Here is a 17,245-nt window from a genome sequence, read left to right as displayed (position 1 = left end):
CGCGTGTAGCAATAATTCGTTTTCCACTACTTTTATCCCTTCCTGATGCTATGAAAAACTTCCCATAGCAAAGGACAGCGGTGTGCGCACTTTTGGGCACGATTTTAACCGCACAGACTAACGTGCGCGGATCGTTTGAAGGGGTGGCGAACGCAACGCAACACTCAGGCCGGAACGACCAAATTCCGGCGATCCATCGTTGCGCTCCGAGCACTCTTCACGTAAGCTTCACGTCCCTCCGCTCCTATTGGGAGGGTGAGGGGAGGAGGGTTGGGGAGGGCGCTTCAAACGGGTGAAAATAAAGGGCCATGCCGCGGGCCACTAAGCCCACGAAACCACTTGCAAATGTCGATGATCCTCTCGAGCCCGTTGTGACGAAGGTGAAGTGAGACTGCTGGGTGGAGGTCACAAAAGGCGCAACAGAAGGCATAGAGAGAAAGAGATAGAGAGAGAAAGAAAGAGATAGAGAGAGAAAGAGAGAGAGAGAGAGAGAGAGAGAGAGAGAGAGAGTCAGAGAGAGGGGGTAGGTCGAGAGCGATCGCACGTAAAAAGTAAGAGAAATACTAAAAGACCGACCCCGGCCGATTGACCGATTGGGCGAAAAAATGTTGATCTAATTAAATTCTTGTCTTTCTCTCTGTTTGTTAATCTACCTCCCTCGCCTGTCTCTTTATTCTTCTTTATTTATGTTCCTTCCGTCAACACCCCCCCCCCCCCCCCTCCTTAGGGGTTAACCCTTTGCTATGGTTTTCATTTGCGCCCACCCACAACGGGCCGAGCATCATCATCGTTGGAGGAGAATCTTAAGAGTGCGAGTGATTTTTTCCTCCCTTTCGCTCCCCGTTCCCATCGCATTCTGCTTAATCTCCCCGCTCCCTCCTTCTTACCTTCCTATTTCCCCCTGCGTGTCGGCGTTTCGGATCGATTGGACCGGCGAGATAAAATGAAATCAAATGAAATGAAATCAACTCAAGCGCGCGCGCGCTCGGCTCTACTCGCTGTCCAATCGCCCTGTCCGTCCGGTCGCAGTTGCAAAGGGATTTAGCAAACGGCTAACACCAACACCACCAACAACAACAAGGTACACCCTTGGTACACCCTGGTTTCCTTGCAGGGCATTTGAGGTCGTGGAATGAGAGGACGGATATGGCTGATCCCGCGGTCCGATCTACGTCGAGACCGCTCGCACGTTTGAGAAATGTGCAGTCTAATCGTTATTTACATGCTTTTCCTCTTGATATCTCCTGAAGTGTGGACGCGTGAGCGAGTACGCCGCTGTCTCACATTTATGCCGCTAAACTGCCGCCAAACAAGCGTTCATCCACCCTCTCTTCCTGTTTCTTTCCCCACTCTCTGTTTTTGCCAACTCAATTTTGCGATGGGTTACAAAAATTTTGGGGATAGTGTGTTACGAAAATGTACATGTTGGCATGTATTGAAAATAATATGTAAGAGACCCACGAGATAGACCTGTATTTGGGACCGAAAACAAGTCTCATGTAAGTCAATAAATTCGTATGTCCAGTATTAAAAAATGTCACTTTCAATGCCATAAAAAAATTTGACTGAATCAAAACCTATATCTGCGTCACGTACTCAATTGTGATGATTAGAGGTAATACTCAAATAATTGGTATGACCAATACATGCCGGGTGACATTTTAGCAACCAACGCTTGATCAGTCACTTTGTCATCACTTTTTTTACAGTTTTGCAAAATGTCACTGACATAGTCATGACAAATTCCGACTGAAACAAAATAATGTTAGCGTCACGAGTTCTACTGTGATGATCAGAGGTAATCATCAACTCAGATAGTTGTTGAGACCATCACATGCTTGGTGAATTTGTGCAACCAACTCTAGGTCAATCAATTGGTCGCGACATTTTCTGTTGGTGATCATCACGATAGTCTTTGGGACCATTAAAATGGTACGCATATCTCCCATGAAATGACTCATCAACAAAATGAGCATGCTTTCTCGCTCTGTTTGACCCGACAGACCATCAAACCAGACAAAGCGAGAAATAATGCTCATTTTGTTACCTGGGACCACACGCCAAGTATAACCCAAGAATGTCGTGATTATCACTGACAGAAAATGTCGTTACCAAGTGAGTGATCAAGAGTTTGGTGCTAAAAAAATCACCAAGTATGTTTTTGGTCCACCAACTGTTTAAGTCTCACCTCTGATCATTACAGTTCTGTACGTGAGCTGATTTGAGCTTCGTTTCAGTCATGACTGTTGGTGACTGAAACAGTGGCATTTGACAGCACTGTTTGTAGCCAGAAAAAGTGATTATGCTTGTGACGGCGTTAAGCTCACCTTGTAAGTCAGAGTATCGCGATTGATTCAAGCATTCGCATGTCGTGTTCACTTTCATTGATAATCAGCAATGAACAACAAGCTACCACGGATATGTTTATTGTTTTCGGTTGTGATTATCACGTGATTTCTATGACATTTTGCAGCACTGCGTATATCCAATAAATGTCAATACATAGTTATATAACCGAAGTTGAAGAGTCGAAATCGAAGGCATCGTGTACATGAACTGAAGCAATTTTGAATAAAGTATTATCACAAAAGTAGGTAACAATTATTCTACTAAAGTTTGGGTAATTGGAGAATCTAAATGTGTATGTAACGGGTATCAGTGAGAGATTTAAAAAAAATCATGAATATCTGCTAAATAAAAACTTTTGACTGTCAAAATCAGAATTGTTCTTTCTAATAATCGTCGTAACCCGAGTGGGTCGTATCTCGAGGGTTTCCTGTAAATCAAAGCGACACACACAAACGATTCTGCTTACGCATTGGGAAGCGTTAGACTCCAATTGCTAGATTTTACACTTCTTCTACACCGTTCTGCTTCACTTCAGTACGATTGGGAACGAATCCCAAACCGTACGATCCGGGAAAAAATCAATCAACATATTAGGAATAATACTAACCCAGCCTTTGCGCAACAGAAAAAACACAATTAGCGTAAAGATCAACAGGGAAATCCCTATGACAAGTGCTGCCCTAAAGGAAGAACAAGAGTAAGAGAAAAAAAACCTTTCATCAGTACCACACGCGTTATATACCGTAAGTATAATTTTCAGTGAATAGTTGGAACAAAAAAACGGAATGAGAGAGGCGGTTTAATAGCTTCCAACTGTTTGCCATACCGAACCGGGTGTCCTATTTCGATCCCATCCCGAAACAATTCCACTCGAAATCCTCCGTCATGAAATAAAGGACTCTGGTTGGTTGTTTTCCTCTTCCTCTTTCGGCATTTTTGTGTGTGCAGCACAGAGCAATTCTCTGGTTTCGTATTTCTTTCGATTGCGGTGCACCGATTTTCTGTGCTTTCGTTTTGCTAGAAGTGCATTTAATTGCACCGCGTTGGTCTCTTTTCTCGATTGGCTGGCTGGCAATTGATCGTTTTCCCAATTATTGAAGATGACGAACTGATGGCTGCCGCCGGGTGTTTGTTTTTTTTTTTTAAGTCGATTTTCTCACGAACCTTGCAGCAGGACACCGACACACGAGCACGAATACCGCCTCGATGAGTTCTAAATTCTACCGTTTTGTTTCGCTTTTTTTCAGATTTTATTACAGTGCCGGGAGAAAGTGAAGCCTGTATGAGAAATGCCTCGGACAAGCACATAACAAAAAGCTAATCCCCCTGAAGTCCCCCTCTAGCAGGGGGTACCATAAATGGGGATATTGGGCGGGGAGGGAGAAGAATTTAAAATTTAAATACATCATTCCCTGGGTACGCCGCCGTTACCGCCGCCGGGACGTTTAGCGCAAAGGTGCTAAACACACTGTTTGCTGGATCGTTTGATCTTTCTCGCGCGTCTGTGTGTGTGTGTAAATAGACAGAGATTGCGAACAAAGCGTCAAGCGTCTTTATCGAGGTGACTCGCTTCCCAGGAACTTCTAAGAAAGAAGGGCAAACATACAAAAAAACACACACTATGTAACGGTGTAACTCATCCCGCAACAAATCCATAGTAATATTTTAGCTGTTGTTTGGCCTTTTTTTTTAATTGTAACTTTCAGCGCATAATTTTGGCGCATAACACTGGGCCTGTCTGGTGGTACAGTCGTCAACTCGTGCGACTTAACAACATGCCCGTCATGGGATCAAGTTAGTCCTATACGTAGGACTGACTATCCTGCTAAGGTGACAATAAGTCACCGAAAGCCAAGCTCATTTCACTAGTGGGTACAGGCAGGCCTTGACCGACAACGGTTGTTGTGCCAAAGAAGAAGAAGAACACTTGATGCGCATCAGCCGAAATACAATCGCCACGTGCTATGCAAAACGCAACAATATGGGCGCGCAAAACTACCTTTCCCAACACGGTACTAAGCGGGAAAATACACACACAATCAAACCCGTGTTCGGTTACCATTGATCATTGCAAACAGGTGCTTTTGGGTGTGTCTATGGCGACCGATAATGGCGCTTCTAGGCGTCGCGTGCCATCGTTTTTTTGCCGTCGTTCATTGTGTGTTATCGGACCGTATCAGTGCTCTAGCTACGTTTTTTATGGACGAGCGATGTGCGTACGTGCGTACTTTTGGGACCCATAACCAATCACCGCTTTCGATGGAGGATCTGTATGTGTGCTTTTTGCGCATTTGAGAAGGTCGTTCAATGCCATTAAGCCGGATAACAGCCGCTGCAATGCATCTCACATAATGGGGTCGAAATCAGGTAAACAGTGTTCGGGAATTTTACGGGGGCTTTCAATAGACGCAGGCACACACGCTAATAGAATCAGACGCAGGAGGGCGTTAATAGCTGGTTCTATAAAAATTCCACCACTGCCTAAACGTTGCAGCAAGTTCCAAACGCTTAAACAGGATGCCGGTGGCTGACGGCGTAACACGCGGACCCACGCGGGCACAGAAGAACCGAAACCGTGGCCTGATAGGCGACCGCAAAGTAAACGGGGTGATAGATGAAAGAAGATGAGAGAAAGAGAGAGTCCAACAACAGCAGAAGGGGCGAAAAGGCGGTAGAATCAATTTACAGACTGACACCAATTGATGCGTAAAATTTGAATACCTAACATTTTATGACCCACTCGCCCCTGTCCCAGACTATCCGCGTTTTGATGTGTCTTGATATCTCCCACAATATGTTGGGTTAGGGTAGGTAGATTCATAATTTTTCGAAGGGGGTTCCTTTTTTTGTTGTTGTTGCTGCTGAACGTGTATGTTTCAGTGAGGGATACTTTAGGTCCAATGCTGCGTTTAAAAAACGTTCACTCGCCTTCTCCGCTCTCCGTATCCGCTGCAGATTGCTGTACGACCGTTATCGTGTGTGTAAGTTTGCCCTGAAAAAGGGGCGCTCCGCTTCCACCTAGTCCACTTATGGCTCTCGTTTGTTTGATTTATGCTTTACGACAGCAGCATCGCATCGAACAATCGTTTTAACACTTCCGTTCCCTTACACCCCCTTTCGCATCTCTTGTCATCTTTCTCGCCCTCTTTGGAGAGAGCTTCACGGGTGTACCTTTTTTGCGGCCTTTAAATGTTTCGATCTCTCGCTTATTCCTTCTTTATGATTGGAAAGGATTAAAAAAAAAACCTCTGAAGAAGGCTAACCGCAGCTTCCCTGTAGTGTTCGCACACAGTACAGGACAAGCTCATGATCTTGCGGCACAAAAGGGACCAAAGCAAAACAAATAAACAATCGCTTTGGCCCCCAAGAAGTAGACGTAGTAGGCAAAACGAGAAGGCATGGGGGAGCGAGGTATCAGTGGCAAATAGAAAGCTTTCGCGAGAGCAAAAAAAGGAATGAAGGAACTGCTAGGCGTGCATTAGCACACGTTTATGGTTTATTAGCACACACAGCATGCGGTAAGCGGGAGTGCATGCAGACTAGTGATGGGTAAAGCTGGCAAAAATCCGGAGTCGACTCCGATCCGACTACGATAAATTCGGAATCGACTCCGGAAGGTAGGTCCGCGCTGCAATATCCGGAGTCGTTCGGAGTCGTTCGGAGTCGTCCGGAGTCGTACGGAGTCGCCCGGAGTCGCCCGGAGTCGGAGTCATCCGGAGTCGTCCGGAGTCGTTCGGAGTCGTACGGAGTCGCCCGGAGTCGTCCGGAGTCGTTCGGAGTCGTCCAGAGTCGCCCGGAGTCACCCGGAGTCGTCCGGAGTCGTTCGGAGTCGTTCGGGGTCGTTCGGAGTCGTCGGAGTCGTTCGGAGTCGGAGTCATTCGGAGTCGTTCGGAGTCGTTCGGAGTCGTTCGGAGTCGTTCGGAGTCGTCGACTTCGGACGACTCCGGCCGACTCCGGACGACTCCGAACGACTCCGACTCCAGGCGGATCTAATGGTTCCATTTTGCCGGAGTCGGAATCGAACTAACAATAGTCGGAGTCGGATCGGAGCCGTGGGTGCGCTCCATACAGCACATCACTAATGCAGACGTTCATACGAAAACCAGAATCATCCACAGGCTTATTTGAGATGGCGATTGAGTTTTCAATTTGAACCTTAATCCTGCTTCATGCGAATGCGCAATCTATGATAAGCAATCGTTTGAATTGTTTACACCTACTTTAACTATAATATTTTCGTGTCTAATAATAACTCGTGTCGAGAGTGATATGAATTGCGCATTTTATTTTTGAGCGAAAACGAAACGGTTTTGACACCGATGGCAAATAAGCATATAACGAAAGAATCTACCGGAAAATTTGTTCGATGACTAATAGACCTGTCATGATGCTCTGCACAACACCTATATTTTCAACTGGAAAAAGATGTATTTTGTCTTAGTTTTAAAGAATATCCAGCTACACGGGGATGATTCAACAAATAATTTTCTAGTGATTTACATTAAAAATTATAAACAAAAATCATTCAAGTTTAGTTATGACAAATGTAATCAATCGTCCATACAGTGCATAAACATGTATAATGTACACAAAATTTACACTTGCATATTTGTCAATTTAATTAATTGTGAATAATTCAATTAGTTCAATCATAATTTATCGAAATAATACACATTTAGCAATAAATTTTATGGAGCAAAAAAAAGAATTGCAAATGGTCTAAATTTAGTTCTACCTACTCTAGCTTTGAACGTTTAAGCGTTTGACATCTGATTTGTATTTGAAGTCATTTATTGGTAAAATAATACCTACTTTTATGTCGAAAACCGTATGTTTACCTTGCGGTGAGAATGATCCAAGCTGTAATAATAATGCAATGGAGCGACATTTGCAGCTCAACAGCAATAATAATCATGTCAGCACATGTTTCCTTACAATTACAAATTACAATGTACAATTACAATTAAAAATCCCTATCTCGCTAAAAGACTTAATTATATGTCTGAACTAAAAAACAACTCGCGGAACTTGCCTATATAATTATCGAAAATGCTGTAACTGTTAGCACCGATAATACGTCACCAGTACTCGTCAAGTATCTCGGCGCCTATCTCAATCAGATGGTACCAATCGTCTGCTTGGACTGGTAAGGAATATGAAGCGCCAACTTCGCGATCCTTTGTGCACTACGACGCTCCACTGTAAACGTATCCGATCGCTGTTGGAGTACGCTTGCTTTGTGTGAAGTACGAATCATCTGCTCGAAAATTTGCAGAGTTCAAATAACGGACGACAACCCGCCTTGAGCTTCGTGATCGGAATCGACTTCCTCAACACGCTGACTGAGTTGAACATGCCATGTTGGTATTCAACAAATGGCTCTTATGGAAGTTTAAAAAGAAAAATAATTAAACAAATTAGATCCAAAATCTTTGAACAAAATTTTCAAAATATATTACCTCCATATATGCGAGATGCAGAAAATTTACACGGAAAGCTAAGCGGTTGTTAGTAATACTAAAAAGGTACTAACAGGGCCTAATGCTAAAAAATTCGAAGTTTGCGTACTGTATGCTTGTTTTGGCGGCATTTTAACATGTGTAATTTATTTAAAATTTATCGTATATATTTTAAAACTATCCACATTATCGTTCACGATCCTCCTGAGATTTTGAAATAGGAAATGTTATATTTCTGGGATCAACAGATTACACAGGTAATTATACGGAAAGTACTGCTTTTCAAACATGCCCATCGTGGGTTCAAGCCATATATGAACCGTCTCCCGCCGTTGGAATAGATTTTTTTTAATGGAAATTTAAACAAATTTTGGTGTCTGTAACATGATGATCACATATCACTAATATTAGACTTAAGAACATTCACACGGATTACTGTCCATTGAAGGAGAAATAAACAATTAAACAATCAACAACTACAAAAAAGGGTAAGTTTAGTTGAATTTATGGGACTCAGAAGCATATTTCAACTATTGTATACTTTACATAGACAATGTATATTTCTATACGTACAGTCTGCATTGTAAAACTAACGCATTGTATCTCGCATAAACCCTTACAAAACAACAACAACTATATTTACAGTAGAACTCCTCATAACGAGTATCCCTTTTCGCATAATGAGCAAATCGCAATGCTATACAAATACCTCCCTTAACGAGTAAAATCTCGCATAACGAGCAATATTACTTGTGTGCGTGATTCAATTTTTGCTGTCGATGTAAAATCAAGTGAATAATTGTAAATATTGAGCATTTCTTAAATTTTGATTAACGCTCAGAAAAATGAGAGTTTTCATATTAAGAATTATTTAATATAAAACTATTGCTAGGCGTAGAAGTGTCAAATATTTATGCCAAAGACAAGTGTGTAGTATATGTATACAAATGTTTGTGATGATGATACTCAGATTTAAACAACGCATGATCTATCAATTGCTTGTATTATGAAGACTTTTCAGTTTTGCAGCTGCATATATGCTCTTTCATCTAGTACATTTTAGGTCCTTGAAGTAGTTAATTCTCTTTTCATGCAAATTACATGGAAAAGATTCTTCCGCATAACGAGAAAGTCACTGGAACTCATTTAATTCATTATGTGAGGTCACTGTGTTATTTACACAGTTCAAGTAAATCTGTTCAAGTTTAAAAAAATTTTAGTTGGAATTTTCTTACACAGTTCCGATACTTTACAACCTTTAGGGTCAAATTTAATATTCTAAGCTACACTAAGCTCAACGTAGCCCTTCATTATTCGGGGATTTGCGGCTTGACGCCTGACAATGACAATACAAATCAGCAAAACATTCTAATTTCAAGAAAAATATTATTTTAAAAAATTAATTAAAATTTGGAAACTTTGAGGGAGTAGAAATCAAAACTAATCCAATAAATATGGAACATTTAGATCTACTAAGAAATTTTATCATCAATGAAAAAGTATTAAAGGCAAAAAAGAACACACCACACACACAGCCTTGAACTTTTACATCACGGAAGAGCTTAAAACATGAATTTTCCTACTGATTTTGTGCTACGATTTTATTATAGTGTCAATTTACAAAGTGTTAATTTTATAAGCTTCACTACATTATTTTAGCCTTATTTGATAAGCAAACGTGTGAAATTTTCAACGGGTTTTCCTACCGAAACTAGACCCTTTCTTATTAAAATCGTGGGTTTATTGCTATTCATATTCAAACGACAGTTGCGTACAGCCTTATGTCCGTTTTGTACAAACGAATATACAGGGCAACATCGCTTTTCAACATTTTTGTTTTAAGTGATACATTTTAAAACATTGTTTCAAACATTTTCTCCAAAAAAAAAAATTATGCACGTCGGCACAAACGTTTCTTCACATTTTTCTCTGGATGACATAATAAAGGGAAACACCTAAGTTTTAGCGTTTGGCTTGTGGTGTTGTGTGGAGTGTTGTCATAATTTCAGCCACTAACGGTCAAACTTCATAAAAAAGTTAACTTGTTTCGCGAAAAGCTCCAATGTAAGAGTTCACGAGCAAACGGAATTGAGAACGCCAATTCAGGAGATTGGTTTGCATTTTTGCATCACAAAAAATGGGCTTGCACCGAATTATCACGAAATGAAACAAAAGAGCGACTGATAAAAACGCAGCGTCAAACGAAGCCTAATTTTGGAATTGAAATTTAATTCAGGTTCAAAGAAAACGGAAGCAATCTCCAATCTGATGGTAAACAAAAATCCTATTTTAAATCGCTTATTATCTACAGCAGGGGTCTCCAAACTACGGCCCGCGGGCCGCATGCGGCCCTCAAGAGCTTATAATGCGGCCCACGATGACTTTGCCAGAGTTAATATAAATATTTCGTTATTATGAATTTTTAAAATTAAAATGTATTTTTTACTTTTCTCAGACAAAAATCAAGCTGTAGTAACACGAAACTGTACAAATATCGTAAGTATTTTATTATAAAAACGAGATTTAAACGTTCACTCATCAGTTAAAGGTAGCGTCAAATGGCCCTCAACATAATTATTTTTGAAGCAATGCGGCCCGCGAGCTGTAAAGTTTGGAGGCCCCTGATCTACAGCATTCGCAGAAATTAATAAATGACGCAAACGAATCTGCCCTTTTGGAGGGCACATTCTATTCTTAAACTCTAAAAGTTTACTCTTGATGCTGAAACGTGTGAAAAGCTTTACTTGCCTGATCGGTGCGACCGGTGGCGTCCACTTGTATTCGGTGAACACCTTCTTGACTGCCTGCGTCATCTTTTCCTGGTCCTGCGGGGCCAGCTTGTTGTCGTCCTGTTCCGAATCGCCCAGCTCGGCAGCGCACGCGGCATCATTGCTTTCCTCGCCCGGCTCGTCCCCCGTCACGGTGCGCTCTTGCTCTTCCCCTTCCATTCCCTCCTCCTCCTCCTCGCCTTCATATTCGTCGTCCTCGTCCTCCGGGAGTTCCCGGTGGAATAATCGTGGCTGCGGCTGCTGTTGGCGCCGAGCTGCCGACCCCGCGACGGTCAGCGGTGGCGAACGCGAGTCCTGATTACCGTAGCTTGAGCCGGTTTCGCTCGAGCCTGGGCGGTCAGCCAGTTCGGCCGACAGCTCACCACCGTCGGCGGCTTCCAGCTTGATCTGGGCATCCGCACCCTTGTCGCTACCGTTCAGCAGCTCTAGCCCGTTCGTACCGGGCGGTTTGTAGAACTCGTAGTTGTTGTTGTTAGTGGTGTTTGAGGTGGTTGAGGTAGTGGTTCCTTCCGGTGCGGGATGCGGTGGCGACTGTAGGAAGCTCACGTTCCGGAGCCGGAAGAGTGGTATCGAGACGGGGAGCGTACTGGGCATGAGCCGGATCGTCGGTGCGTCCACCAGCAGATGGTGCTGCTGGTCGGGCCCACCACCACTAGGCTGATGGGTAGACATATTGTTGAGCTGCATCGCGGTTTGATAGTAGCTCTGCTGGTTTTTGTGTTTGTTTGTTTGTGTATGTTTTTCTTTTCCTTTTCTGGAAGCCCCACCACACCGAGAAACGGGGGTTTACGCAGCGTTTTCTTTCACACGCGTTGATTTACTGCACGAGATTTTTTTTTCTTTAAAGCGCTAAGAGCAAACTAAATACACCACCTGATGCCGGACAAATCGATCATCCGCTAAACATGCTCACACACATGCCTGGGCGAAAACGAAAAACCCACAACCGTCACTAAAGTGGAACCGTTTGCACAAAACTGAAACAAATTCAAATGAGAACTCAAGCGAACACGCGCGCGCACGTAGTGCCGTTTATCGATCATGCAGTCTTTCACTGTCTGCGTTTACTGGCAGCCTGATCGGTCGGGCGAGCGTGTGTACCGCTTTAATAAAGCCGATCACAACTCGAACGGTCTCTTTTCCGCCTGAGCCGCACTGTATGGTTGTTTCGGTTGTTTCGCTGCATCCACTTTCCCGCTCTGTCGCACGTAGTATCAAGGGCGCTACGCTCGCAGCACACAGTCCATCTCGCTTCTCTTGCATCCCGTTCGTGCCAGCGAAACGACCGGCGGTTTGTGCAAACGCTGCTTTGGGTGCGCTGGTGCGTAATGCCACCGGTACCGTTAACTACACTAGCTTTTTGTAAAAAGCACCATGATTGGATGAATCTCCTGCAGCGATTTATTACGGTTTTATGGTTTGTGCATTGTCGAAAAGATCTTAGTACATGCGGAAGCCATTGTCACATATTTCCTTTTTATATTTTTCAGCTGTGAAGCAAACGTTTTCCCACCGCAGATTTAACGTTTTTAAGTTTTTCGAAACACTTCTAGGCATAAAAGCTTCTTCGATGTTTCAAAAAAGCTTCCCCAGCTCTTGATGCAGGATGGAGCGAGCACAACAGCGGAACGACCTCTGACACATTCACGAAGCGCAAAGGGAAATAAATCGTTCAGGGCAAGGCACTTTACATCATTCAAACAAGGCTGGCGTCAGTTGTGCCATGCTTAGATGGCGAGAGCGAGAAGCGAAAAGAAAAGGAAAGAAGTAAGAGCACTGCCCTGGATAGCGCATGCTGAAGCACTAATAATATTCTGGCCCTGTCTATCTGCCATGATCTTGGGTAAGGTAAGACTTCGGTTTCGGCTTTAAAACAGGCGTTACCGCTTACCGCTTAATCGGTGATCGGTAAGTGAACGGGTGAGCAAACGATAAGGCACGTGAACAATACGTCAGAACGTTCGTGTTTAAAGGGACGATGCGTACGTTGCATTGCTTTAAATATCCGCTCAATAAATCCCCCATATGTTTCTTACTGCGCGTCTAGCAGGTAATCTGACCGGTTTGATTCTGCTCGGCTAACTGTGTGAGAGTAAAAAGGTACACCACACTGTGTCGCATATACAATTTAAATTCCGGCGCACCTCACGCACATCTTCGTACCACAAAGTAAACACTGTTCTGCCTGTACACCAATAAAAGCATCAACCTAAAATACAGGCGTGCCTCAGACACTTGTCTCGATCCAACAGAAGATAGAGAGGGGGAAATTAACAGCAAGCGATGAATGAGTCTGGGGTATTTTTCTGATGGCGTTCATTAAACCGCTGGCGAATGCAGGGAGCAATCAATGCATGTGCGCTTGAGTTCATCGAAAGACTTCAATGCCATGTGAAAAATTCGGTGAAAACATGGGAGACACGCATAGTTTAGTAATTTTCGAAAATACAGTAACGGAACCACATCACTCTAATATTTTATATTTATATATTTCAATTATTCATCACCACAGCCATTTAATTGCGATATAAATCATTACGGGATTTTCAAATCATCAACTGACATATTTGACGAGAAATTTCATATTTTCCACTGAAAATAACACAATATATGATCTAATTCTCGCTTTACACAACACATCAAACTAAAGCAAATCCTTTACTCCTTTTAAATTGATTCGGTTTTGTTAAAAAATGGATCAGAATGCATGTAATATTTCATTCAATTGCATTTCAATTTGCTTCAAGAATTGTCCAATGCAGTAGAAATTGCATTTTTTCTGAAATAATGCTCAAAAGCTAGAAATAGAATAGCAAGAATTGTATCAAAAATGATAAAGTATATAAAAATACCAAAATTAATCAGAAATAGCGAGTAATCAATTGTATATTAGCTGAAACAGCGTGTAATTCGACTTGCGTCAATATTCCAGTTACGTGGATTCCTTGGAAACGCATAAACGGCGTTCCTTGGGATTAGCCTGTTATTTTGAAAATATTGTACAAATCTTGATGAAAAATAAAAAAAAATGCTTCACGTGGATCAAAATGGGCAGATGCATCTGACATATCTCTGTCCAGAAACCGATCATGATCCCATGATCCGGTCCAGGAACCTATGATGAACCCATACCTGTCCGGGAGCCTTTTATGAACCTATACCAATCCTTGAAATAACGTATGTTGACATTTAGATAATATTTTAACAAATATCTGTTGTACATTCTTCTTCTCCTTTGGCTCAACAACCGTTGTCGGTCAAGGCCTGTCTGTGAGGTTGGCTTTCAGTTACTTATGGATTTCCCCTTCATAGCAGGATAGTCAGTCCTACATATGGCGGCACGGTCCATTTGGGGTTTGAACCTATGACGGGTATGTTTTTAAGTTGAAACTTTTGTGTGCTTACGCAAAGCCGTTGCTTATGGTGTGTCGGTTCTTGTATCAATTAGATCGATCTTTTTCGCAATTTTACTCGCACCAATACATACAAAACAGAACCTGTAAAATATACGAACAGTCCGATACGCAAATGACGTAAAACGCAGTTGAAATATTTCAATTACTCGGACTGTGGGCAACTGTAACACACATTCCTAAATAAACTTTTTATAAAGTCCTAAGATACAATTAGTAAATAGGAATTAAAAGAAACAGCTGAAAGGCCCAAAACAAATAAAAAACAAAAGTTGACGAAACAGACCAATTTGCGAGCGACAGTTATAAAAAAGTCAAATAAAGCTTCTCGTAAAGATATTAAAATTGAAGATATTGTTGCATTGTGAATCCATGAAGAAAAACAATAGACATAGAATAATGTTAGAATAATTGTGATCCAAGATAAACTCTAATGAATATACATTTAATTTCTTAACATGCCTATATGCCTTGCTTTCCTCTATATGGTAAAGAACCTCAACCATAACCAGTGAGTAACTGGAACGGATTTATGTCGTTATGTAGGGTTTCACTCTTCACTGTTACCAAATTTCAAATCAATATTAAGTAATTCAACAATGAAATGTTCTTGCCATAGATTTTTGCCCATACGCGGGCGATTTCATCATAAAAATATCAAAACAACATTTGGCAATCATTCTCATCATTATTATGATTTCATTACCATCCCAAGAACATATTGATAGCAGGTACTGAAATTACTCAGAAATTCGTTAAACAGTTATATAGGATTATGCGTGTATCACTGAATAGCAGACAATCTTATATTTAAATCATCGGTAGATCAATTACAACCTATGTAAATATTGTACATTCCGTTGTACTGTTTAAATTGAAAACAAATACTTCTTGTAAAAAACAAAAGGTCATATTGAATAGTTTGAACACATTACAAAGTGTTGCCAGAGACAAAAAACTACAGACAATGCAAAAGACACACGGATTAAAAATAATAGAGGATTTTTTTCTAAATGTTTCCTTTAATTTTATTCAATACTTTTGTTTTACCAAAAATACTGCACACCAAATACTGCTTTTTATCCCTTTATCGAAAATTGCAGGACAATATCCATCATCATTGTGACACACGCGGCTCTTTATCCGGTTCATTCGCTCTCTTCATTCCCTCTGCTGCTACTGGCTATCCTGCTTGGCTACAGCTGTGGACCACCCTTCAGTCGCGATCTCACTCCAAGTAAGTTCATCGCCAGCTCGTCTGCTAATTGGCACTAAATCTAATGTAGCCAAAAACATAACTTTAGCAAACCCATCATCAGCCACACCAGCTTCTTGCCCACCGACCTCCACACCAGCACGGCGATCTTCGTCTTCGCCTACATCTTTCGAGATCTCTTCGATGGCTTCATCGTGAGCCCCGTCGTGAGCTACGTCGTGAGTGGTCTCTTGCTCGACGTGATCCTCGTCCACGCTGTTTGCCTCTTCCGGGACATCTTCCAAATCTCGTGGCTTGTTATTTTCACCTATTGGCCTTCCACTGATGTCTTCACTTTCACCTTGCTCCACAATGTCACTCATTGCATCTTCTAGAGCCTTCTCGATCTTCGACTGATCTTCAACCAGCTCCTCGTCCTTCTGATCTTGAGCGACCTTATGCTCATCCCGCTCCTGAACAAATGATATCAGATCACTCCCTGCATCAATCGCCAAGGGGGCCAGGTCGACCAATTCCGGCGCACTCAGCTCCTTGGTAACCATGTCTTAGCCGCTGCTTCGGACTCTGAAACACTTGAAACCGATCACGGATAATGTCACTGGACGACAAACAAGAATTGTAGCGCTCGATAGGGAAAGTTCCACTAGCTTAGACTTGCACTTAGACACTTGCACAACGCTCGCCACGAAGATGTTACTAGCTACACAATATTTGAACAACGAAAGGGCGCGTGCGCAATGAAGGATCGGCTTTTATAGCCCTCTAATGCACAAAACATGTCAATGTGTTTGTGTAATTGTATTCTTAGTGTAAGTGACCAACCGTGTGCAGTTAATTGCCTGACTCATTCTTGATACTTCCCATGGTTTCTCAGCATTAGCCTCGTTAAAAGACAGGATAGGTAAAATCGTGTAATAGAATGATAATAATGTTTTAATTTGTGTATGATCTGCATCAAACATCTGTGTTTTGATACGTATGTCATCCTTTCGTGAAGTGCTGTTTTGTTTATTAGTTGAATTTAACTTTCTCATGCTCGAGATGGGACTGTTTCGGATGATATTCTGCTCGTATTTGATGTACTTTGTATAGCTTGCGCTGGAAAGCCCTGCCCAGAGCACAGTTTCGTTCGGTACGTGCCTATATGATCGCAAACATCGTTCGCTCATTGTACGCAAGTGTTCGCGTAGGGATGACGATGCGATGAGTAATCCTTCGCCACAACAGCGCCACTTCGCTGTACAGGATTTGCTATCGCTTCAATAATTTCCGTAACAATATAAAAGGACACATATCGTTTCAATGCAAATTACAGACAGCTTCAAACTCCTTTCATTCATCAAGTTTTTATTTAATTTCTTCATAACCAGTCCCTAGCCAAGCCGCTTTAAAATTTAACATATGGGCCATGCACTATTACATTCACTTCACATTACATGTGTGTGATCTCTAGTAGGCTCTGATGTCCCGATGCATTAGCATTTTCTGCCGCATCATCTGGTAAGTTCACAACCAGAGGCATTCTTGCAATGTAGTTTCAAACCGACACCAATTATACGTGACCAAAGAGTACTTGTTCTTTATTCAGGAAGGACGGCTTTGCCGTATGCTTGCCAAAGAGTGCTTAATTCGAGGCAAAACAGTTTTTATGCACCTGAAAGATACACAAATCCCCAGACTAGAAAACGCTCAAAAGAGCAATCAGCAAAGCAATGAAATTGATTATTACATTTTCTCAATGCTCACCAAAGCAAAGATCTATGACCGTTTTTGCGTTGACGTTGAGAAGCATTTCCAGGTGTAGATGACCATTGCCTCTCTCATTTGAAGGCATTATTGTCAGACACCCAGCTGCTTTTCTGCTGCTTTTTGTTGGGATTTAATGAGCTAAGCGTGAGCATAGTTTGCCATCCGAGGGGTGTCACGCTGAAGTCATCCACAAATGATGCACAAAAGTATCCACAAATATCAAAAGAAATGTATGTTTCCACCGCAAACTGCTCCCCGGTAGCTTTAATG

General features: G+C 42.1%; 1 protein-coding gene across 2 annotated transcripts in view; it reads right to left on the bottom strand.

Annotated features, from left to right (window-relative positions):
- Nucleotides 1-12,107, bottom strand: part of LOC120956956 (uncharacterized) — a 40,028-nt gene extending 27,921 nt beyond the window's left edge. For both annotated transcript variants that reach the window (XM_040378811.2, XM_040378819.2), the window contains exon 1: nt 10,557-12,107. In XM_040378811.2, the coding sequence (XP_040234745.2) occupies nt 10,557-11,284 (728 nt within the window). In that variant the 5' untranslated portion in view covers nt 11,285-12,107. The remainder of the gene's footprint in view (nt 1-10,556) is intronic.
- Between the last annotated feature and the right edge of the window lie 5,138 nt (nt 12,108-17,245).

Source organism: Anopheles coluzzii, chromosome X, assembly GCF_943734685.1.
Source record: "Anopheles coluzzii chromosome X, AcolN3, whole genome shotgun sequence".
Taxonomy (NCBI): domain Eukaryota; kingdom Metazoa; phylum Arthropoda; class Insecta; order Diptera; family Culicidae; genus Anopheles; species Anopheles coluzzii.
This window is presented reverse-complemented; position numbering and strand designations above follow the sequence as displayed.